This window comes from Triturus cristatus, chromosome 1_1, assembly GCF_964204655.1.
Source record: "Triturus cristatus chromosome 1_1, aTriCri1.1, whole genome shotgun sequence".
Taxonomy (NCBI): domain Eukaryota; kingdom Metazoa; phylum Chordata; class Amphibia; order Caudata; family Salamandridae; genus Triturus; species Triturus cristatus.
Genome location: NC_140579.1, coordinates 112094228 through 112114433, shown reverse-complemented (window position 1 = coordinate 112114433; position 20206 = coordinate 112094228). Strand labels below are relative to the sequence as shown.

At 49.6% G+C, this 20206-nt stretch overlaps 1 protein-coding gene across 2 annotated transcripts in view; it reads left to right on the top strand.

The window, feature by feature from the left end:
- DHX16 (DEAH-box helicase 16) overlaps nucleotides 1–20206 on the top strand; it is a 128890-nt gene that overhangs the window by 106916 nt on the left and 1768 nt on the right. For both annotated transcript variants that reach the window (XM_085611390.1, XM_085611470.1), the window contains exon 20: nucleotides 1981–2154. In XM_085611390.1, the coding sequence (XP_085467516.1) occupies nucleotides 1981–2154 (174 nt within the window). The remainder of the gene's footprint in view (nucleotides 1–1980; nucleotides 2155–20206) is intronic.

Sequence of the window (20206 nt, the reverse complement as noted above, 5' to 3'; positions counted from 1 at the left end):
AAGTAAGCAAGGGACCCACGTCTGGGCATACCCTGCCAACTAGGTATGTTGACTGACTGGGGGCGAGTGCTTGCAATGTTCAACACTCCGTCCGTCATCCCCTTTGGTTTTGCGGTATTGTTATACCCTTGACTGGATGACCTGTGGGCTGCGCCCAAAGACTTGCTTAACTTTAAAGAGGCCTACCCTGTGACACCTAGATATATCGAACACCAAGGCCTGAAACTTCAATTGCACGCTCCAGCCAGACCATCCTCCATCACAGTGGTCCTCTTGTGGACATCACAGTGTCAGATCATGCTGGAATGGGAAGACCTGCTTGACAGGTCGGCTGGAGTATTTTATATAACACTTGAGATGCACTTCAAAAGAGGTCAACAGATTGCCAAAACAATATTTGTGTATCCACTGTCTCATTGATGAAAGCTTAGCTTTGTCCTAACAGTCTTGTATGTCAGAGTTTATTGGCGGTACAAGAACTGACTTAAACTGGATTTTAGTGTTAGATGTGGGAAGGGCACTAGGATTTAATAATAATAATGATCCACATTTGTAAAGCGCGAACAATCACCCGTAAGGGTCTCTAGGCGCTGGGGGCCGTCGGGAAGATTAAGCAAGCTATTGCCCAGAGTCACATGGTGCTGGGCTAATCTGCCGCCGGCGATCGCACCGTGATCCCCAGATTCCGGAGTCAGTCGCCCTGGCCACGGCGCCACACATCTTCCTGGATTTCCATAGTCCTCGGATTTCCCCACATGCACCCATTCCCCCGAGCCAAATTGATAGTGGCCAAAGACTTTGGCCACCTCAAAAATTATGAAAGTGGGTAGGGTAGCCTTGGGAACCTTTACCCCATTCGTTAGGGCGTCTTCATGGGTCATTCCCACATACTAGCTTGTGCAAGGCATAATTGTGGCATCTCCAGACATCCACTCAAGAACACTCCTGTACCTGTGGATGATCAGAAGAGAACTGAACTGAACTGAGACTTGAGAAGAGCTTAGGAGGCTAAACCTGCTCACCCTCTTGTACTCAGGACAAAGACATTGGCTCCAAGCGTTATAAGGTGGGTCTTCTGTTAATGCTACAGGCCTTTTCTTGCTGCTGACCAGGGGCAACTGGACCTCGACTGGACTCTCCTCTTGGCCTCTTTCCACCCTGTGAGTCTCTAGGTGCCTTCTCCGAGGTCCTGGTACACTTTAGAAGTGTACTCCTGTAGCGGGTTGGGATTTAAAGGACTAAAGTCAGAAAGTAAAATATTTGACCTGGATAAATCTGTTTAGTGTATCCAACCCGTGCTCCGCGTCAAATTGCACCTCCGTCCTCTCTTGCCTCGACTGTTGACTATTGTTAGCTCTCTTCGCTTCTTTGCGCTATTTCTATTTAAAACAATCATATGTCACGCATTAAAAACTCACATCTCTGGTGCCCTTATTGGATTTTTGGCATGTTGATGTAATTTGGTTTATTAAACATTAGTCTATTTTTCAATTCTTTTTGTGATTTGTAATGTTTTGCATTAAAGCTTTATTACTGTTTTAGTACTGCATAAATAATTTTCACATTGTCTCCAAGTTATGTCTGTCTGCCTTGTGCCACAGCTACCGGGGGGTTGAGCTCCGGTTTAGTAAGTGACCTCAGTGGTTCACCCTGATAAGGAGTGCTATTATTACTTGAGGTAGGTGCCCCCCCCCCCCCCAAACTAATAACCCAACTTCTTGCAACTATAAATACAGTATTCTGCGGACATTAACAGATTTCTGTACAAGGCAGTCTCGCACCAATAGATGGCAGCAGTAGCCAATTCATAGCAGATCCACTCTGTGTTTCAGAGCTTTTAGCTGATTTGGCACTCTCCAAGGTGAGCAAAGATCGTTCCCGGGTCAGAGTATGGGGCGTGTTGTGTGACTTGGTGAGAGGCTTCAGCCTAGAAGTCAGAGAGCCCCTCTGTTATTTCACAGCCTCTTCTTTCTCCCACAGGCCATCACTGCAGGATTCTTCTACCACACGGCTAGACTCACACGCAGTGGCTACAAGTCTGTCAAGCATCACCAGACCGTGTATGTGCATCCTAATAGCAGTCTGTTCGAGGAGCAACCACGGTGGCTTATCTACCATGAGCTTGTGTTCACCACCAAGGAGTTCATGCGACAGGTAACTTGATTTCCACTCTGGGACTGATAGAGGGGATGCGTGTAGAAGTGGTATCTCGTTTGTTCGAGTGAAACCTGTGTGAGAGCTCTTTTGATGGACCCTGTAAGATCTCTGCACCCTTAGGGAAAGGTCTGTTGTCAGGCCATTTAAGATCCAAGTAATGTGATCTGTGCAAACTGGGGCATAACTCTGCTGTTATGGGCCGCTCTGAGGGGGAGCACAGGGGTACTGGCCCCCCAACTGTGGTTGTGTGCCTCTGGTGTCTGTCCTACTACGGCACTGTAAAATGGGTCACATACCCCCTTACCTCACTTGCCTCCCATGGTAGCAAGCGTGAGCGGTGAAAGACTGCTCAGAGATTGTGTGTGGGGTAAGACCTCAGACTCCACAGTCCAACAATAGTAGTTATATGTTCGAGGCATATGAGCTGCAGATCACACACTTAGGATAGTAGATCGCCATCTGGTGTTGGGCTTGGATGCTTGCAGGTTGTTGTTGTCTTCGGAAGAAGTCTTTGGTCACGAGATAGGTGACTCCTCCCTTGGACTAAAGTGCGCATGGGCATCAACTCCATCCTTAGATTGTTTTTTTCCGCCATTGGGTTCGGATGCAACTTTTCTGCTCCGGTTGGAACTATCAATTCCAAACTTTTCGAAGCGCAAAAACTTCACACAAAACATCGAAGCACCTTCATTCTCAACATCGATCTCATCGGCTCGATTCCGGACGTCGACGCGGGCCGCTGGGCCTATCCACGCCGTGAGGCCTACGACTCATGGAAAGGACGCCGTTCAAAAGATTTCCCCAGAGCGGAGCAAAATTTCCGCACAGTGACCACCACAAAGTCTGCAACCTGTGCCTATCACCGGAACACGACGAGGCCAGCTGTCCAGCCTGCGCATCCTTTCGATCCAAAAAGACCATTCGAGATCGAAGGGCTCGACGACACATTATGGCACAGAGACCAGCTCCAGAACCAGCGGACATCTTTGATGAAGGCCCCGATGTCCCGGAAGAAGATTCCGAAGATCTACAAATAATTTCCGAAGCAGACGACTCAGACGACCCTATCACTCCTGGGCAACGTGTGAGTACTACTGCCCCTGCCCCAACCCCACCGAAACCAAAGGCATTGGTGAAGACTTCGCCTGCTGGCCCCAGTCGCGACCGAAAACACCCTTCAGAAGCCCCGCCTCCGGGCTCGGCTCCGAAGAAACATAAGCCTTCCAGTAGCTTGGGACCGAGCAAACCGCATGTCATTGTCCAACCGGCACCCTCGGCACCGAAGACAAAAGACCACTCGGCACCGAAATCGGCTCCGAAGCCCTCGGCCCCGAAAACACCAAGGCCGACCGGCACCGAAGGTTCCCAAGCCCACAGATACACCTTCGGCTCCGAAACCTACATCGGCACCGAAACCATCATCGGTACCGAAACCACCGGCTAAGGACTCTCATACGCCTCCTAAAGCCAAACATACTACCGATCAGCCAAAACCTCGATCGGAACCGAAAAAATTGGTACCAAAGACTGTTCCTGAAGAACAAGAACTTTTTCATCCAGATCCAATCAACCCAAGGCAGAAAAAGATTGATATCAACCCCAAGACTGGACAGGTCACCGCGGTGCCATGTAAAAAACGGAAACTGGACACACCACCTGCCCCAGTTCCTGTAAACAGGAAGGACTCTTCAACATCCCCTATCCCTCCTTCCTCTCCTATACTGCCTCCTATCCCACCCCCTCTGCCTACACCATTACCTTTACCCTCTCCATCACACACACCACCACCACAGGATGATGATGATGACGACGATGACCTAGGGGGTGGGGGTGATCCTAATGATCCGTTCATGGATCCAGACACCTCACCACTGGATGATTGGGCATTCCCTTTACCAGACATGCCTTACCCACAGCCATATCCCTCCAAACCATCGCCTCCTGACGATCACCTGGGGTTTGGCCAATTATTAAATAGGGCAGCACTATACCACGGCGTCACAATGCACTCCGACGCACCAGAGGAAGACTTCCTATTAGACACTTTCGAACAGTCTCAGAAGTCAGTACAAATTCTGCCCATGATTAAAGGAGTCATAAAACATGCCCCCGAAGTCTTTAAAGACCCCGTTCGTGCCAGGGTTCTCAACCCACGGAGCGAAAAGAAATATAGGCCTGCCCCTCAAGATCCTAATTGCATCAAAGGGCAACTCCCTTTTGGATTCTTTGGTCGTTTCCAATGCTCGGAAACGCGCCAACTCCCAAACCACAGGAGACACACCACCCCACGACAAAAAATCCAAACTATTGGAAACCTCTGGCAAAAGAGTAGCAGCACAAGCCGCTAATCACTGGCGTATTGCCAACACCCAAGCCCTACTAGCACGCTATGACAGGGCCCACTACGATCAATTAGAGACTCTCTTACAACATCTGCCAGACCAGTATAAAACCCAGGCAAATGATCTCATTCAGGAGGGAAAGCTTATTTCAAATGCAGCAATGAAATGTGCGCTTGACACCGCAGACACCGCCTCTAGGGCGATTAACACAAGTGTGCACTTTCGACATGCCTGGCTCCGCATTTCAGGCTTTAAGCCAGAGGTATAAACTACCATACTTAGTCAACCATTCAATCAGGAACAGCTCTTTGGACCAGCAGTAGACGCTGCCCTTGAAAAAATGAAGAAGGACACAGAGACGGCCAAGTCTATGGGTGCATTACAGTCTCCCCAACCACGTGGTGGAGCGGAAGGAAGTCGCTGTTTTGTAGTGGGGGAGGTGCGAGTGTTGTGGTTACCGTGACCTCTTCCTTTATTGTTATTCCCTCTGTATCCACCTCTAAAATATCCTCTACTGGGGGATGTCTGTGTAGTGGCTTTAAATGAAGATGAGGTGTCTGCGCCCATGTTCTTTGAGGCTCCTCTATAGAAGGAGCGCCGAAAGGAGCCACGTGTTTGTGGAGACTGTAACGCTCCAATGGACTTAGCAGTCTCAGTGTCTTTCTTCATCTTTTTCAAGGGCAGTGTCTACAGCCGGGACAAAAAGTTGTTCTTGGTTGAATGGCTGGTTGAGGATGGTAGTCTGGACCTCCTGCTTAAAGCCTGAAATGCACAGCCAGCCAGGCATGTACACTGGTGTTGATGGATCTAGAGGCAGTGTCTGCCGCGTCAAGTGCGCATTTAATTGACACGTTTGATATTAGCTTGCCCTCTTGGATGAGGTCATTTGCTTGGGTTTTATATTGGTCAGGCAAATGTTGTAATAGGGTTTCTAGTTGGTCATAGTGGGCCCTATCATATCTAGCCAGCACTGCTTGCGTGTTGGCTATGCGCCAGTGATTGGCTGCCTGCGCAGCTACCCTTTTGCCAGAAGCGTCCAGTAATTTGGATTCTTTATCAGGAGGTGGCGCATCCACGGAGGTTTGTGAGTTGGCGCGCTTTCTTGCGTTGGAAACTACTAGAGAATGCAAAGGCAACTGTCCCTTAATGTAGGCGGGGTCTTCAGGGTCAGGACTATATGTTCGAGGCATATGAGCTGCAGATTATACACTGTGCAGAGATTGCAAACATCCCGGCCCAACACCAGATGGCGGTTTGTTTTTCCTCTTGGAAAGTCTTTGGGAGTCACGAGGTCGGTGACTCCTCCTCTGGTTAGTATTGCGCATGGGCTTCGGCTCCATCCTCAGATTGTTTTTTCCGCCATCGGGCTCGGATGTAAAACTTCTCGCTCCGGTTCCGAACTTCCCAGTTCACCGATCGACGCACAAATCCTCGCTCATCGAGCTTCTTCAAAGACATAAATCATCTTATTCATCTTCTCTTCGGCACTTCTTCGATTCCGGTGGTCGACGGTGGCCTTTGGGCCTATTCCGGCTCCGGTCTCGGCTGATGGAAAGAACTCCCTTCAAGAAGTGCCCTCGATGTGGGTCCAAGTTTCCCCACACCGATCTCCATGAGGTGTGCAACCTCTGCCTCTCCCCAGAACACGAGGCCAGAGACTGTCCCGCCTGCAAGTCTTTTCGCTCAAAAAAGACCATTCGAGGTCGACGGGCTAGACGCAACATGGCGCACTCCTGGACCTCCGCTCCAGTCGACATCTTCGGGGACGACGTCGAAGCTCCGGGACAGCAGGACATCGAACAGGAGGACGACGACCTCGTCAGCGCTTCAGAGGCCGACGACTCAGATGTGGAGGACATCACCCCGGCGCAGCGGGTCGTGAGTACAATTCCCCCTCCCACGCCGATCCCGAAAAAGGCTTCGGTCACACCTTCGCCTCCGGGCATAGGCAAGACCAAGGACACTGCTTCTCACACCCCACCTTCGGGCCCGGTGAAGAAGCCTTCCGGCAGCTCGGGCTCGAGCCAGCTGGCCACCGGTGCCGACAAACACCCTTCGGCACCGAAGAAAAAATCGGCCTCCACCTCCACACCAAACCCGGCACCGAAGTCTTCGGTGCCGAAACCTGCTCCGGTGCCGACCAAACATCACAAGACCCTCGGCACCGACACTCCCGTGCCGAGACCCCCTTCGGCACCGACCAAAAAACCGGAGGTTCCCAGGAAGCACGGCTTCGACAAACCTAAGAAGCCGTCGGCCCCGAAACAGTCGGCGCCGACCGATCAACCAGTGTCACAGGAGCTCTTCACACCGGATCCTTTGCAGAAAACCCTCACCAAGGATCCAAAGACCGGACACTTGACATTGTCTTCAAAAAAGAGACACTTGGACAAGCCGGCTCCACCTCCAAAGAGAAAGGACATTGCTACCTCTCCTTTCAGGGTGCCTTCCCCTCCTCCTTTACCTCCTCCACCCTCTCCACCTCCACCCCCTCCACCTCATCGGTCCCCCACCTTGTCCCCTGTCCCAGACGATTTGGGGGAACCTTACTATGATCCAGCAGATGTGCCACAAGATCTCACCCCTACTGGATCCCCAGACCCATGGGATGATTATAACAATCCGGACATCCCAGATGTCCCACAGGATGACCTTTATCCATCTAGGCCATCCCCTCCTGAAGATTCCTTGGGTTTTCACCACTTGTTAAAACGGGCGGCACACTACCACGGGGTGGAGTTACATACCGACCCAGTGGAGGAGGACTTCCTCCTAGACACCTTCGATGATACACATAGGTCCACTGCCATTCTACCTATGTTAAAGGGCGTAATTAAACATGCCCCTGAGGTTTTTAAAGACCCAGTCAGGGCCAGGGTCCTAAACCCTCGGATAGAAAAGAAGTACAAAGCCGCCCCTACAGACCCTTCATACATTAAGGGCCCTGCACCATTAGATTCCCTAGTGGTATCTACAGCCAGGAAGCGCTCAAATTCTCAGCCGTCAGGCGAAGCGCCCCCACCTGACAAAGAGTCCAAGCTCCTAGGTGCGTCAGGGAAGCGCACTGCGTCACAAGCGGCCAATATATGGCGAATTGCCAATACGCAAGCACTGTTGGCCCGATACGACAGGGCGCACTATGATGAGCTAGAGACCATCATGCACCATCTCCCTGAAAAGTACAAGACTAGGGCTAATGAACTTATTCAAGAGGAAAAAACAATAACCAATACCTCGATACGATGTGCCCTAGATGCGGCAGATACAGCCTCCAGGGCCATAAACACCAGTGTCCTTCTCCGTCGCCATGCCTGGCTCAGGGTTTCAGGGTTTAAACCAGAGGTTCAAGCCTCTATACTAAATCACCCATTCGACCAAGATCATCTATTTGGCCCTAAAGTAGATGAAGCCCTGGAAAAAATGAAAAAAGATACAGACACGGCGAAATCTATGGGAGCCCTACAAACACAGACTCCCAGGCGCTCCTTTCGCCGTTCTTCCTTTCGGGGCACGGGCAGAGGCTACTCATCGGACAGTGCATCCACGTCCTATAAATCCCACCCCCCCCCTCAGTCTACCTTCACAAAAGGTTATCAAAGAGGCGGATACAGAGGTAATAATAATAAGGGCAGAGGCAAAACAAATACCGCCCGCTCTGCCACACCTCCTGCCCAATGACTTTCCCCCGCTCCCTCCAGACCATTCCACTCCGGTCGGTGGCAGACTACGACATTTTCTTCACGTCTGGGAGACAATCACCTCAGACAAATGGGTGACACAAATTATTCAGTCAGGGTATTGCCCAGAATTAACATCTACACCCCCCAACATTCCACCCAGGCACCGCCCTATGTCACAAGAACATACTGCGCTACTGACACACGAGGTGATCTCCCTCCTACAAAAAGGAGCAATAGAGCAGGTCCCCATAAATCAACGAAATTTAGGGGTCTACTCCCTGTACTTTCTAATTCCAAAGACAGACGAGACTCTACGACCTATCTTAGATCTCAGACCTCTAAACACTTACATTCATTCGGACCATTTTCACATGGTAACCCTCCAACAGGTTCTTCCACTTCTCTCCCAGAACGACTTTCTCACCACTCTGGACTTAAAAGACGCGTACTTTCACATCCCAGTACACCAATCTCACAGAAAGTACCTCAGGTTTGTGGTAGACGGACAACACTACCAGTTCAAGGTGCTCCCGTTCGGGGTAACAACAGCACCAAGGGTGTTCACCAAGTGCCTGGCAGTAGTGGCTGCACACCTCAGAAGACAGCACATTCACGTCTTCCCCTATCTGGACGATTGGCTCATAAAAGCCACGTCCTACCAACAGTGTGTGCACCAAACCGCCGCTACAGTCCAACTACTTCACCAGCTAGGCTTCACGGTGAACCATCAAAAATCCCACCTGGTACCATCACACACAAAACAATATCTCAGTGCCACCATAGACACCTCAAAGGCCATAGCCTATCCCAACCCTGACAGGATTGCAAAAATACAGGCGCTGCGTCAAATATTCCTATCCCAACACTCTCTCCCAGCAAGAGTGTTTATGCAGCTCATAGGGATGATGGCCTCTTGCATCTTTATAGTGCCACATGCAAGACTCCAAATGCGCCCACTCCAAGAGTGTTTGGCGTGCCAGTGGAACCAGGCCCAGGGGAAACTGACAGATCTGGTGTTGGTAGACTGTCGCACCCATCGCTCTCTGCAGTGGTGGAACACCACAAACCTTTCCAGAGGTCGGATGCATCGCTCTCCGGCTGGGGAGCTCATCCGTTACATCTCACAGTACAGGGCACATGGACGCCGCAACAGAAGTTACTCCACATAAACCATCTGGAGTTACTGGCGATTTTCCTCGCCCTAAAATCCTTCCAGGCGCAGATTTCAGGCAAGGCAGTCCTCATTCGCACAGATAACATGACTGCCATGTACTACATTCAAAAACAGGGGGGCACACACTCTCCACAGCTCTCTGTTAGCACAGAGCATATGGAGATGGGCAATTCCACAAAAGATTTTTCTCCTAGCCCAACACGTCCCAGGAGTACAAAACACCATGGCAGATCTGCTGAGCAGACAGACACAGCAGATCCACGAGTGGGAACTTCACCCACAGGTTCTTCACCCGTTCTTTCAGAAGTGGGGGCATCCACACATAGACCTATTCGCCACCCACGAAAACAAAAAATGCCCAAGCTTCGCCGCAAGATATCCACACCCATTGTCCAAAGGCAATGCGATATGGATGAACTGGTCAAACAAATTTGCATACGCTTTTCCACCTCTCCCACTAATTCCATTAGTGGTGCGAAAGCTACAGCAGCATTCCCTGACTCTGATCCTAGTAGCTCCAACATGGGCCAGACAACCGTGGTACACCACGCTGCTGGAACTCTCAGTAGTACCACACCAAAAGCTACACCTCTCACCATGCCTCCTAACCCAGAACCATGAGAGATCAGGCTCCCGGACCCAGCTCAGCTCAACCTTGCGATCTGGCTCCTGAGGTCCTAGAATTTGGATACCTTAACCTTCCCCCTGATTGCATGAACATTATCAGGGAAGCTAGACGCCCTACTACTAGGGCGTGTTATGCAGCAAAGTGGAAAAGATTTGTAGTTTACTGCCACAACAACACAATAAATCCCTTAAATGTATCCATACAACACATTATATGTTATTTACTCCATTTACAAAGGTGTAACCTAGCATATACCTCCATTCGGTTACACCTTGCTGCAATTGCTGCCTATTTACAAAACAGGCAGCAGCACCTCTCACTTTTCAAAATGCCTGCCATCAAAGCCTTTATGGAAGGCCTCAAAAGAGTAATTCCACCCAGAGTGCCACCCTCACCTGTTTGGAACTTGAATATAGTCCTTACACGGTTAATGGGACCCCCTTTCGAACCATTACATAAGTGCGAGCTGCAAATCCTCACATGGAAAACAGCTTTTCTAGTGGCCATCACTTCCCTCAGAAGAGTTAGTGAAATACAAGCACTCACGATACAGGAACCTTTTCTTCAGATGCATCACAACAAGGTTGTACTGCACACCAATCCCAAGTTTCTACCCAAAGTCATTTCTCCATTCCATCTAAACCAGTCGGTAGAATTACCAGTCTTTTTCTCGCAACCCCAAACAGTTGCGGAAAGAGCCTTACACACACTGGATGTTAAAAGGGCTTTACTTTACTACATCCAGAGAACACAACCTTTCAGGAAAACCAAACAGCTATTTGTTTCCTTCTCCCCACCACACAAAGGCAACCCTATTTCTAAATCAGGGATAGCTAGGTGGATTGTAAAATGCATACAGATTTGCTACTACAAAGCAAAACAAACGCTATCGGTTCCCCTAAAGCCCACTCTACAAGGAAGATAGGGGCTTCTATGGCTTTCCTAGGGAACATACCACTAGATGACATCTGCAAAGCAGCGACATGGTCAACACCGCACATCTTCACAAAACATTACTGTGTAGATGTGCAAACCAAGCAACAAGCTAGTGTGGGCCAAGCTGTACTAAAAACACTGTTTCAAACGACTGCAACGGATGCCGATGGTCGCCGCTAGGGTTGGGTACTACTATATAATCTATGCACAATGTATAATCTGCAGCTCATATGCCTCGAACGGAATATGCTACTTACCAGTATGCATCTGTTCTTGGCATGTAGAGCTGCAGATCTATACACGCCCACCCGCCTCCCCGGCTACCTTTATCCGTTCCAGTCTTATCTTATTTAGATACAATACACATGGGTTTCTTTACTGTTACTACTACGCTCCATCTTTCCCTGCTGGCGAAAAACAATCTGAGGATGGAGCCGAAGCCCATGCGCAATACTAACCAGAGGAGGAGTCACCGACCTCGTGACTCCCAAAGACTTTCCAAGAGGAAAAACAAACTGCAAACATCCGGGCCCAACACCAGATGGCGATCTATGCACAGTGTATAGATCTGCAGCTCTACATGCCAAGAACAGATGCATACTGGTAAGTAGCATATTCCTTCTTATCGATTGTAGGGTTAAGAATCCTGGCACGTACGGGATCTTTGAACACTTCAGGGGCATGCTTAATGACCCCTTTGATCATTGGCAATATTTGCACTGTCTTTTGGGACTGTTCGAATGTATCTAAAAGGAAGTCCTCCTCTGCTGTGTCTGAGTGCAGCGGCAGCCCTATTAAGCAATTGTCCAAAACCAATGTTATCGTCTGGGGGAGATGGTTTTGAGGGGTATGGCTGGGGGCTTGGGAGGTCTGGTAGATCTGTTGGGACATGGTACTCCCAATCATCTTGTGGTGGGTCGTCTGGGTCTGTGAACGGGACATTTGGGTCACCCGCCACCCCTAGGTCGTTATCATCATCATCTGGAGGTGGTGTATGTGGTGGAGAAGTCACAGGCAGAGGTGGAGTAACAGATTTAGGGAGAGGAAGTAGGTTAGAAGGAAGCACAGAAGGAAGCACAGAAGGAAGCATAGGTGATGTAGCAGAGTCCTTCTTTTTCACAGGCACTGGAGGGGCATGTGCTGTGTCTAACTTCCTCTTCTTGCATGGCACAGCTGTGACATGTCCTGTTTCAGGATTAATATAAATCTTTTTCTGCCTAGGATCGACAGGATCCGGATGAAAAAGTTCCTCTTCCTCTGGAACTGCCTTCGGTGCTGATTTATTTTGGTTCAGAGCGGGGCTGGTGTGGAGTTTTATGGTCTTTGGCCTTAGGAGGCGTGGTAGGGTCCTTAGGCTGTTCCTTTGGTTCCGAGGATCTTGGTTTCGGAGCTGAAGCAGGATCTTTAGGCTTGGAAACATTCGAAGCCGGCTTATCCACGGACCGAGGTTTTTGGGGCCGGTTTGTTTGAGGTGAAAGGCGTCGGAACCGATTTCGGAGCGAAGTGTTACTTTGGCTTCGGTGCCAAATGCGCCGGCCGGACGATTATGTGAGGTTTGCTTGGTCCTGAGCTACCGGAAGGCTTATCTTTTTTCTTCGGAGCCTGGCCTGGAGGCGGGGCTTCTGAAGTGTGTTTTCAGTCGCAACTGGGGCCAACAGGCGAAGTCTTGACCAGTGCCTTCGGTTTGGTGGTGGGGTTGGGGTAGGGGCAGTAGTACTCACTCGTTGACCAGGAGTGATGGGGTTGTCTGAGTCTTCTGCCTCTGACATGATTTCGAGATCTTCGGAACCTTCTTCCGGGACATCCGGCCCTTTGTCGAAGATTTTCTCTGGTTCCGGAGCTGATCTCTGCGCCATGATGTGCCGTCGAGCCTTTCGATCTCGAATGGTCTTCTTCGATCGAAAGGATGTGCAGGCTGGACAGCTTTACTCGTCGTGTTCAGGTGAGAGGCACAGGTTGAAGACCTTATGATGGTCACTGTGCGGGACTTTTGCTCCACACTGGGGGCATTTCTTGAATGGCGTTCTTTCCATGAGCCGTAGGTCTGGATCGGCCCAGCAGCGACAACCGGAATCGAGCAGATGAAAGGCGCGTCGAAGATGAAGATGTTCAAAGTCAATCCGAAGAGTATATGGAAGTTTTGCGCTTCGAAAAAAGTTTGAAATGGAGATTTCGAACCGGAGCGCAAAAGTTGCATCTGAACCCAGTGGCGGAAAAAAACAATCTACGGATGGAGTCTATGCCCATGCGTGCTATCGTCCAAGGGAGGAGTCACCTATCTCGTGACTACAAAGACTTCTTCCAAGACCACAACAAGGTGCAAGCATCCGAGCCCAACACCAGATTGCGATCTAATGCAAATGTGTGATCTGCAGCTCATATGCCTCGAACACACTTTTTCAAACAAATGCAACAGCTGCAGGTTAGCCATCGCTTTGGGAGTTTACTGCTGTATAGTCTATGCAAAGCATGTGATCTACAGCTTACATACCTCGAACGGATAATGTTACGTTCGAGGCATATGAGCTGCAGATCACACACTGAGGATAAGATCGCCATCTGGTGTTGGGCTCGGATGATTGCAGGTTGTTGTTGTCTTCGGAAGAAGTCTTTGGTCACGAGATTGGTGACTCCTCCCCTGGACAACAGTGCGCATGGGCATCCACTCCATCCTCAGATTGTTTTTATCCGCCATTGGGTTCGGATGAACTTTTTTCCGCTCCAGCAGAAAACTTATTGCAATCACTACAACTCTCAAAATTTGAAAACTCGACGTTGAAATCCATATCGGACCTACTCCGGACGCGGCTGATGGAAAGGACACCTTTTAACAAAATGCCCCCAATGTGGAACAAAGTTCCCTCATAGCGATCACCACGAGGTCTGTAATTTGTGCCTTTCACCAGACCACAACGAATCCAGCTGTCCAGCCTGCGCCGCATTCCGTTCGAAGAGAACTATCCGGGACCGAAGAGCTCGACACCATATCATGGCCAAGCCGGTTCCGGAATCAGAAGACATCTTTGCACAGGATGTCCCTGACGATGACTCCGAAGATCTCCAGATCGTGTCCGAGGCCGACGATTCTGATCCGGGGCAGCCTGTGAGTACCAGCCCCCCTACCCCAACACCACCCAAAAAGACATTGGTCAAGACTCTGACAGCTGGGCCCAGTCGCGATCCAAAAACATCTTCAGAAGCCCCGCCCTCTGGCCCGGCTCCGAAGAAAAGTAAGCCTGCAGGTGGCTCGGGCTCGAGTAAACCTCATGTCATTGTGCCTATAATACCTTCGGCACCGAAGCAGGCTCCGAGACCGAAATCTCCATCGGCCCCGAAACGTCACTCGGCGCCGACATCTCCACCGGCACCGACACGTTCTTCGGCGCCGAGGTCTCCACCGGCACCAAAAGGTCCTTCGGCACCGAAAAATCCACCGGAACTGAAAAATTCTTCGGCACCAAAAACATCCTCGGTGCCAAAACAAGTCCATAAAGAACAAAAATCAAAATCAGAAACAAAAAAGTCGGCGCCAAAGCCGCCTTCAGACAATGAGGAACTCTTTCGGTCTGATCCAAAAGCAAAAACGGATTTACATAAATCCGAAAACTGGACATGTCACAGCGGTGCCCTACAAGAAAAGGAAGCTGGACACACCTCCTCCAGCACCTCCAAAGAAGGACTGTGCCACTTCACCCATACGTCCTTCCTCTCCTACATTACCTCCTATTCCATCCCCCCCACCGCCTTCACCTCTACCATCTCCTTCTCATACACCACCTCCACAGGACAATGATGATTTAGGGGGAGGGGGGAGACCCAGATTTCTTTAATTATCCCACTGATCCTACTGATCCCTTTACACTCCCGGACACAGCACCAGTAGATGACTGGACTTACCCTATGCCTGATATGCCTGACCCCACTCCATACCCCTCAAAACCCTCCCCTCCTGATGACCATTTAGGGTTCGGTCAGCTTATAAACAGAGCAGCATCGTTTCATGGTGTCACCATGCACACCGACACTTCTGAGGAGGATTTTCTACTCGACACTTTTGAGCAGTTCCAGAAAACAGTCCACACTCTACCCATGATTAAGGGAGTGATAAAGCATGCCAATGAGGTTTTTAAAGACCCTGTCAGGGCCAGGGTTCTCAACCCCAGTATAGAAAAAAAATATAGACCGGCGCCACAAGATCCTGCGTACATCAAGGCGCAACTCCCCCTAGACTCACTAGTCGTATCAAATGCCAGAAAACGGGCGAACTCCCAAACAACCGGAGACACGCCACCCCCAGACAAGGAGTCTAAACTCCTGGAGGCTTCCGGCAAAAGGGTTGCCGCTCAAGCTGCTAACCACTGGCGTATTGCAAATACACAAGCCCTATTGGCTCATTATGATAGAGCCCATTATGATCAATTAGAGGATCTCTTGCAACACCTGACTGAACCATTCAAAACACAGGCCACTGACCTCATCCAAGAGGGCAAACTAATATCCAATGCCTCCATTAAATGTGCATTAGACGCAGCGGACACCGCCTCTAGGGCAGTCAACACAAGCGTATTGCTTAGACGCCACGCATGGCTGCGCATCTCCGGCTTCAAGCCGGAAGTACAAACCTCCATTCTTGCTCCACCCTTTAATCAGGAGCAACTATTCGGCCCTGCAGTAGACACTGCCCTAGAAAAAATGAAGAAAGATAATGAGACTGCCAAGTCTATGGGAGCATTGCAGTCTACTCAACCCAGAGGCTCCTTTCGTCGCTCCTTTTATAGAGGAGCTTCCAAAAATGGGGGAACAGACAACTCTTCCACCTTCAAAGCATCAGGTCAAACATCCCCTAACCGAGGATATTTTAGAGGAGGTTATCGGGGAAACAATACTAAAGGCCGAGGACGGGGCAACAACAACAACACCCTCACCTCTACAGCCACCAAACAGTGACTCGCCACTACTCCCCGCCCCTCCCCAGACCATTCCACTCCGGTCGGGGGAAGACTTCAACAGTTCCTACCTGTCTGGAATACCACCACTACAGACAGGTGGGTAAGACAAATTATCCAATCCGGCTACTGCCTCGAACTCATAAACCCACCCCCAAACATACCACCCAGGCACCGTCCCATGACGTCTCACCACCTCACGCTCCTCAAACAAGAAATACAGTCTTTGCTTCAAAAACACGCAATAGAACCTGTTCCACTACAACATCAGGGCACAGGAGTATATTCCCTATACTTCCTCATTCCCAAAAAAGGACAAAACCTTAAGACCCATACTGGACCTCAGACTACTAAACCAGTACATACAATCGGATCATTTCCACATGATCACTCTCCAACAGGTCCTTCCATTACTTCAACAAGGAGACTTCCTTGCCACAATAGACCTCAAGGACGCATATTTTCACATCCCTATGCATCCCGCTCACAGGAAGTATCTACGATTCGTGGTAGACGGTCAGCACTATCAGTTTACAGTTCTCCCATTCGGAGTAACAACTGCACCCAGGGTGTTCACCAAATGCTTGGCAGTTGTGGCAGCATACCTCAGGAGACAAGAAATCCATGTCTTCCCCTATCTGGACGATTGGCTCATAAAAGCCAACACTCTAGACAAATGCGTTCTCCACACTCACCGCATTATTCAAACACTACACAACTTGGGATTTACCATCAACTATCCCAAATCTCAACTACAACCCTCCCAAGTACAACAATACCTGGAAGCCACCATAGACACAGCCAAAGCCGTAGCTTATCCCAGCAGAGCCAGGATAGCCAACATACAGAGTCTCATCAAAACATTTCAAACACAACACTCTCTCTCCGCAAGAGTGTTCATGCAACTCTTAGGCATGATGGCGTCCTGCATCTCCATAGTACCCTACGCACGCCTTCAAATGCGTCCCTTACAGGAATGTCTAGCACAACAGTGGAACCAGGCCCACGGACAACTTACCGATCTGGTGTTGGTGGACAGCCGCTCACTTCGCTCGCTGAAGTGGTGGAACACCATCAACCTGTCCAAAGGGCGGCCGTTCTTGGAGCCTCTTCCACAAGTTGTGCTGACCACCGACGCATCTCTCACGGGGTGGGGAGCCCACCTCCTTCAACACACCACTCAGGGAAGGTGGACCACTCAACAAAAACAGCTCCACATCAATCACCTAGAACTTCTAGCGGTGTTCCTAGCACTGAAATCCTTCCAAGTGCATCTACAAAACAAGACTGTCCTCATCCGCACGGACAACATGACCACAATGTATTACATACAGAAACAAGGAGGGACACATTCTCTACAACTGTCCCAACTGGCGCAACAAATTTGGAGATGGGCAATTCCCCGAAACATCTACCTGCTAGCAGAACACCTCCCAGGGGTTCAGAACCAGGTGGCCGACCTCTTAAGTCGCCACACACAGCAGATACACGAATGGGAACTACACCCCAAAGTCTTACTCCCATTCTTCAAAAAGTGGGGACAACCAGACATAGACCTGTTCGCCACACAAGAAAACGCAAAATGCCCAACCTTCGCCGCCAGGTTCCCACACCCACGGTCAAAGGGCAATGCAATATGGATGAACTGGTCAGGCAGATTTGCGTATGCTTTTCCGCCTCTCCCACTCATTCCATTTGTGGTACGCAAACTGAAACAACAGTCGCTGACACTCATCCTAGTGGCTCCCACTTGGGCACGTCAACCCTGGTTCACCACACTTTTGGAACTATCGCTAGTTCCACATCAAAAACTGCATCTCTCCCCGGATCTTCTAACCCAGAACCATGGAGAAATCAGACACCCAGATCCTCAAACACTGAACTTGGCAATCTGGCTCCTGAAGTCTTAGAGTTCGGGTACCTCAACCTTCCTCCAGAATGTATGAATATCATTAAAGAAGCCAGGAGACCTACTACTAGGGCATGCTATGCTGCAAAATGGAAACGATTTGCCATTTACTGCGCTAACAATGACATACAACCACTGGATGCTTCCATCCAAAACATCATTTGCTATTTATTACACCTGCAAAGATGCAATTTAGCGTATTCCTCTATACGTCTACACCTAGCGGCATTAGCAGCCTATTTGCAAAATAGACAACACCTGTCCCTCTTTAAGGTACCAGCCATTAAAGCATTTATGGAGGGTCTTAAAAGAATTATTCCTCCAGGGTTACCACCTTCCCCGGTGTGGAACCTTAATATTGTTCTAACAAGGCTCATGGGTCCCTCATTTGAACCAATGCACAAATGCGAACTGCAGTTCCTAACATGGAAAGTGGCTTTCCTCATCGCAATCACATCCCTGCAAAGAGTAAGTGAAATACAAGCCTCAACTCTCGAAGAACCCTTCCTACAACTACATCGGAACGAAGTGGTTCTTAGGACGAATCCAAAATTCCTCCCTAAAGTAATTTCCCCTTTCCATCTAAACCAGTCAGTCGAACTGCCAGTCTTCTTCCCTAATCCAGACTCCGTAGCTGAGAGGGCACTTCATACCTTAGATGTTAAAAGAGCCTTACTGTATTACATCGACAGAACCAAACCTTTGCGGAAAACCAAGCAACTGTTTGTTGCTTTCGCTCCACCGCATAAAGGCAACCCTATTTCCAAATCAGGTATCGCCAGGTGGTTAGTTAAATGTATCCAAATATGTTACCAAAAAGCTAAACGTACTCTTACCGTTCCCCCTAGGGCGCACTACACGCGTCAAATAGGGGCTTCTATGGCATTCTTAGGGAACATCCCCTTAGAAGACATTTGCAAAGCAGCCACATGGTCTACTACACACACCTTCACTAAGCATTACTGTGTTGATGTGCAATCCAAACAACAAGCTTCAGTAGGCCAAGCTGTCCTAAAAACTCTATTCCCAACTGCTGCAACTGATACAGGTGACCACCGCTAGGGGAGACACTGCTATATAGTCTATCCTCAGTGTGTGATCTGCAGCTCATATGCCTCGAACGGAATATGCTACTTACCAGTATGCATCTGTTCTTGGCATGTAGAGCTGCAGAGCCACACACGCCCACCCGCCTCCCCGGGACCTGTATCCGTTCCAGCATTGTCTTAATTAGACACTACACATGGACATCCTTTCTCTTTACTTCTTACACACTCTATCATTTCCCATCATGGCGAAAAACAATCTGAGGATGGAGTGAATGCCCATGCGCACTGTTGTCCAGGGGAGGAGTCACCAATCTCGTGACCAAAGACTTCTTCCGAAGACAACAACAAACTGCAATCATCCGAGCCCAACACCAGATGGCGATCTTATCCTCAGTGTGTGGCTCTGCAGCTCTACATGCCAAGAACAGATGCATACTGGTAAGTAGCATATTCCTTACCCAGCAAGCATCTGTTCTTGGCATGTAGAGCTGTATATTCACATGCGCCCATCCACCTTCCCGGTTCCCCATGGTCGTAGTTTCTTATTATACTTATTATACTTACATACGCATGTACATCTCTATTCTACACTTACTAACTCCATTCTCACCCTCTGCGCGAAAACTATATAACAATGGAGTCCATGCCCATGCGCACTGTCACCGAAAGGAGGAGTCGCCTTACCTTGTGACTGGAAAGACTTCTACGTAGTTAAACAACTTGCAGACAACCGGACCCTACACTACATGGCAGAAGTATGCAAAGCATGTGAATCTACAGCTCTACATGCCTAGAACTGGTGGTTACTGGGTAAGTAACATTATCATATCTGATTGGATTGATTCTGATGCCTAAATGCACATAAAGATGTGTGTTATTTTCATAAGTTGGAGTGGATCTCGTTATTGAGTCGTGTGCATCATTTATTGACTGTATGTGTATGAGCACTAACCAGGAAAATGCACTGCATTATAGTGAATGTGCTGCCCCTAGGGCAGCCACAAACAGGTGCTGCCCCAGAGCAGTGCATTCAGGTGAAAAAACAGAGGGACTGCTTTAAAGCCACTCTGTGTTTCACAGTGCAGGCAGCAACCCACCTGCAATTGGAAGGGGGATTAGAGAGCCCCTTGCAGGTGGGTGCAGTGAGTGACTGTACCTGCCTGCAAGGGGATGTCAGGGGGGTCCATGGGACCCTTTTTCCCCCTGCCAAAGGGCTGCCATCATGGGGCGCACTGACAGTGCATCACGTTTTAAGTGGCGCTTTGTCAGTGCGCCTACTGACAGCTTCTTTCGTCTGCGCCCGCAACTGTAATACGGCACGGGCGCAGAGGCAAAGGGATTCCCTATAGCCCCATGCAAATGAGGGAACACCATCTGATAATAGC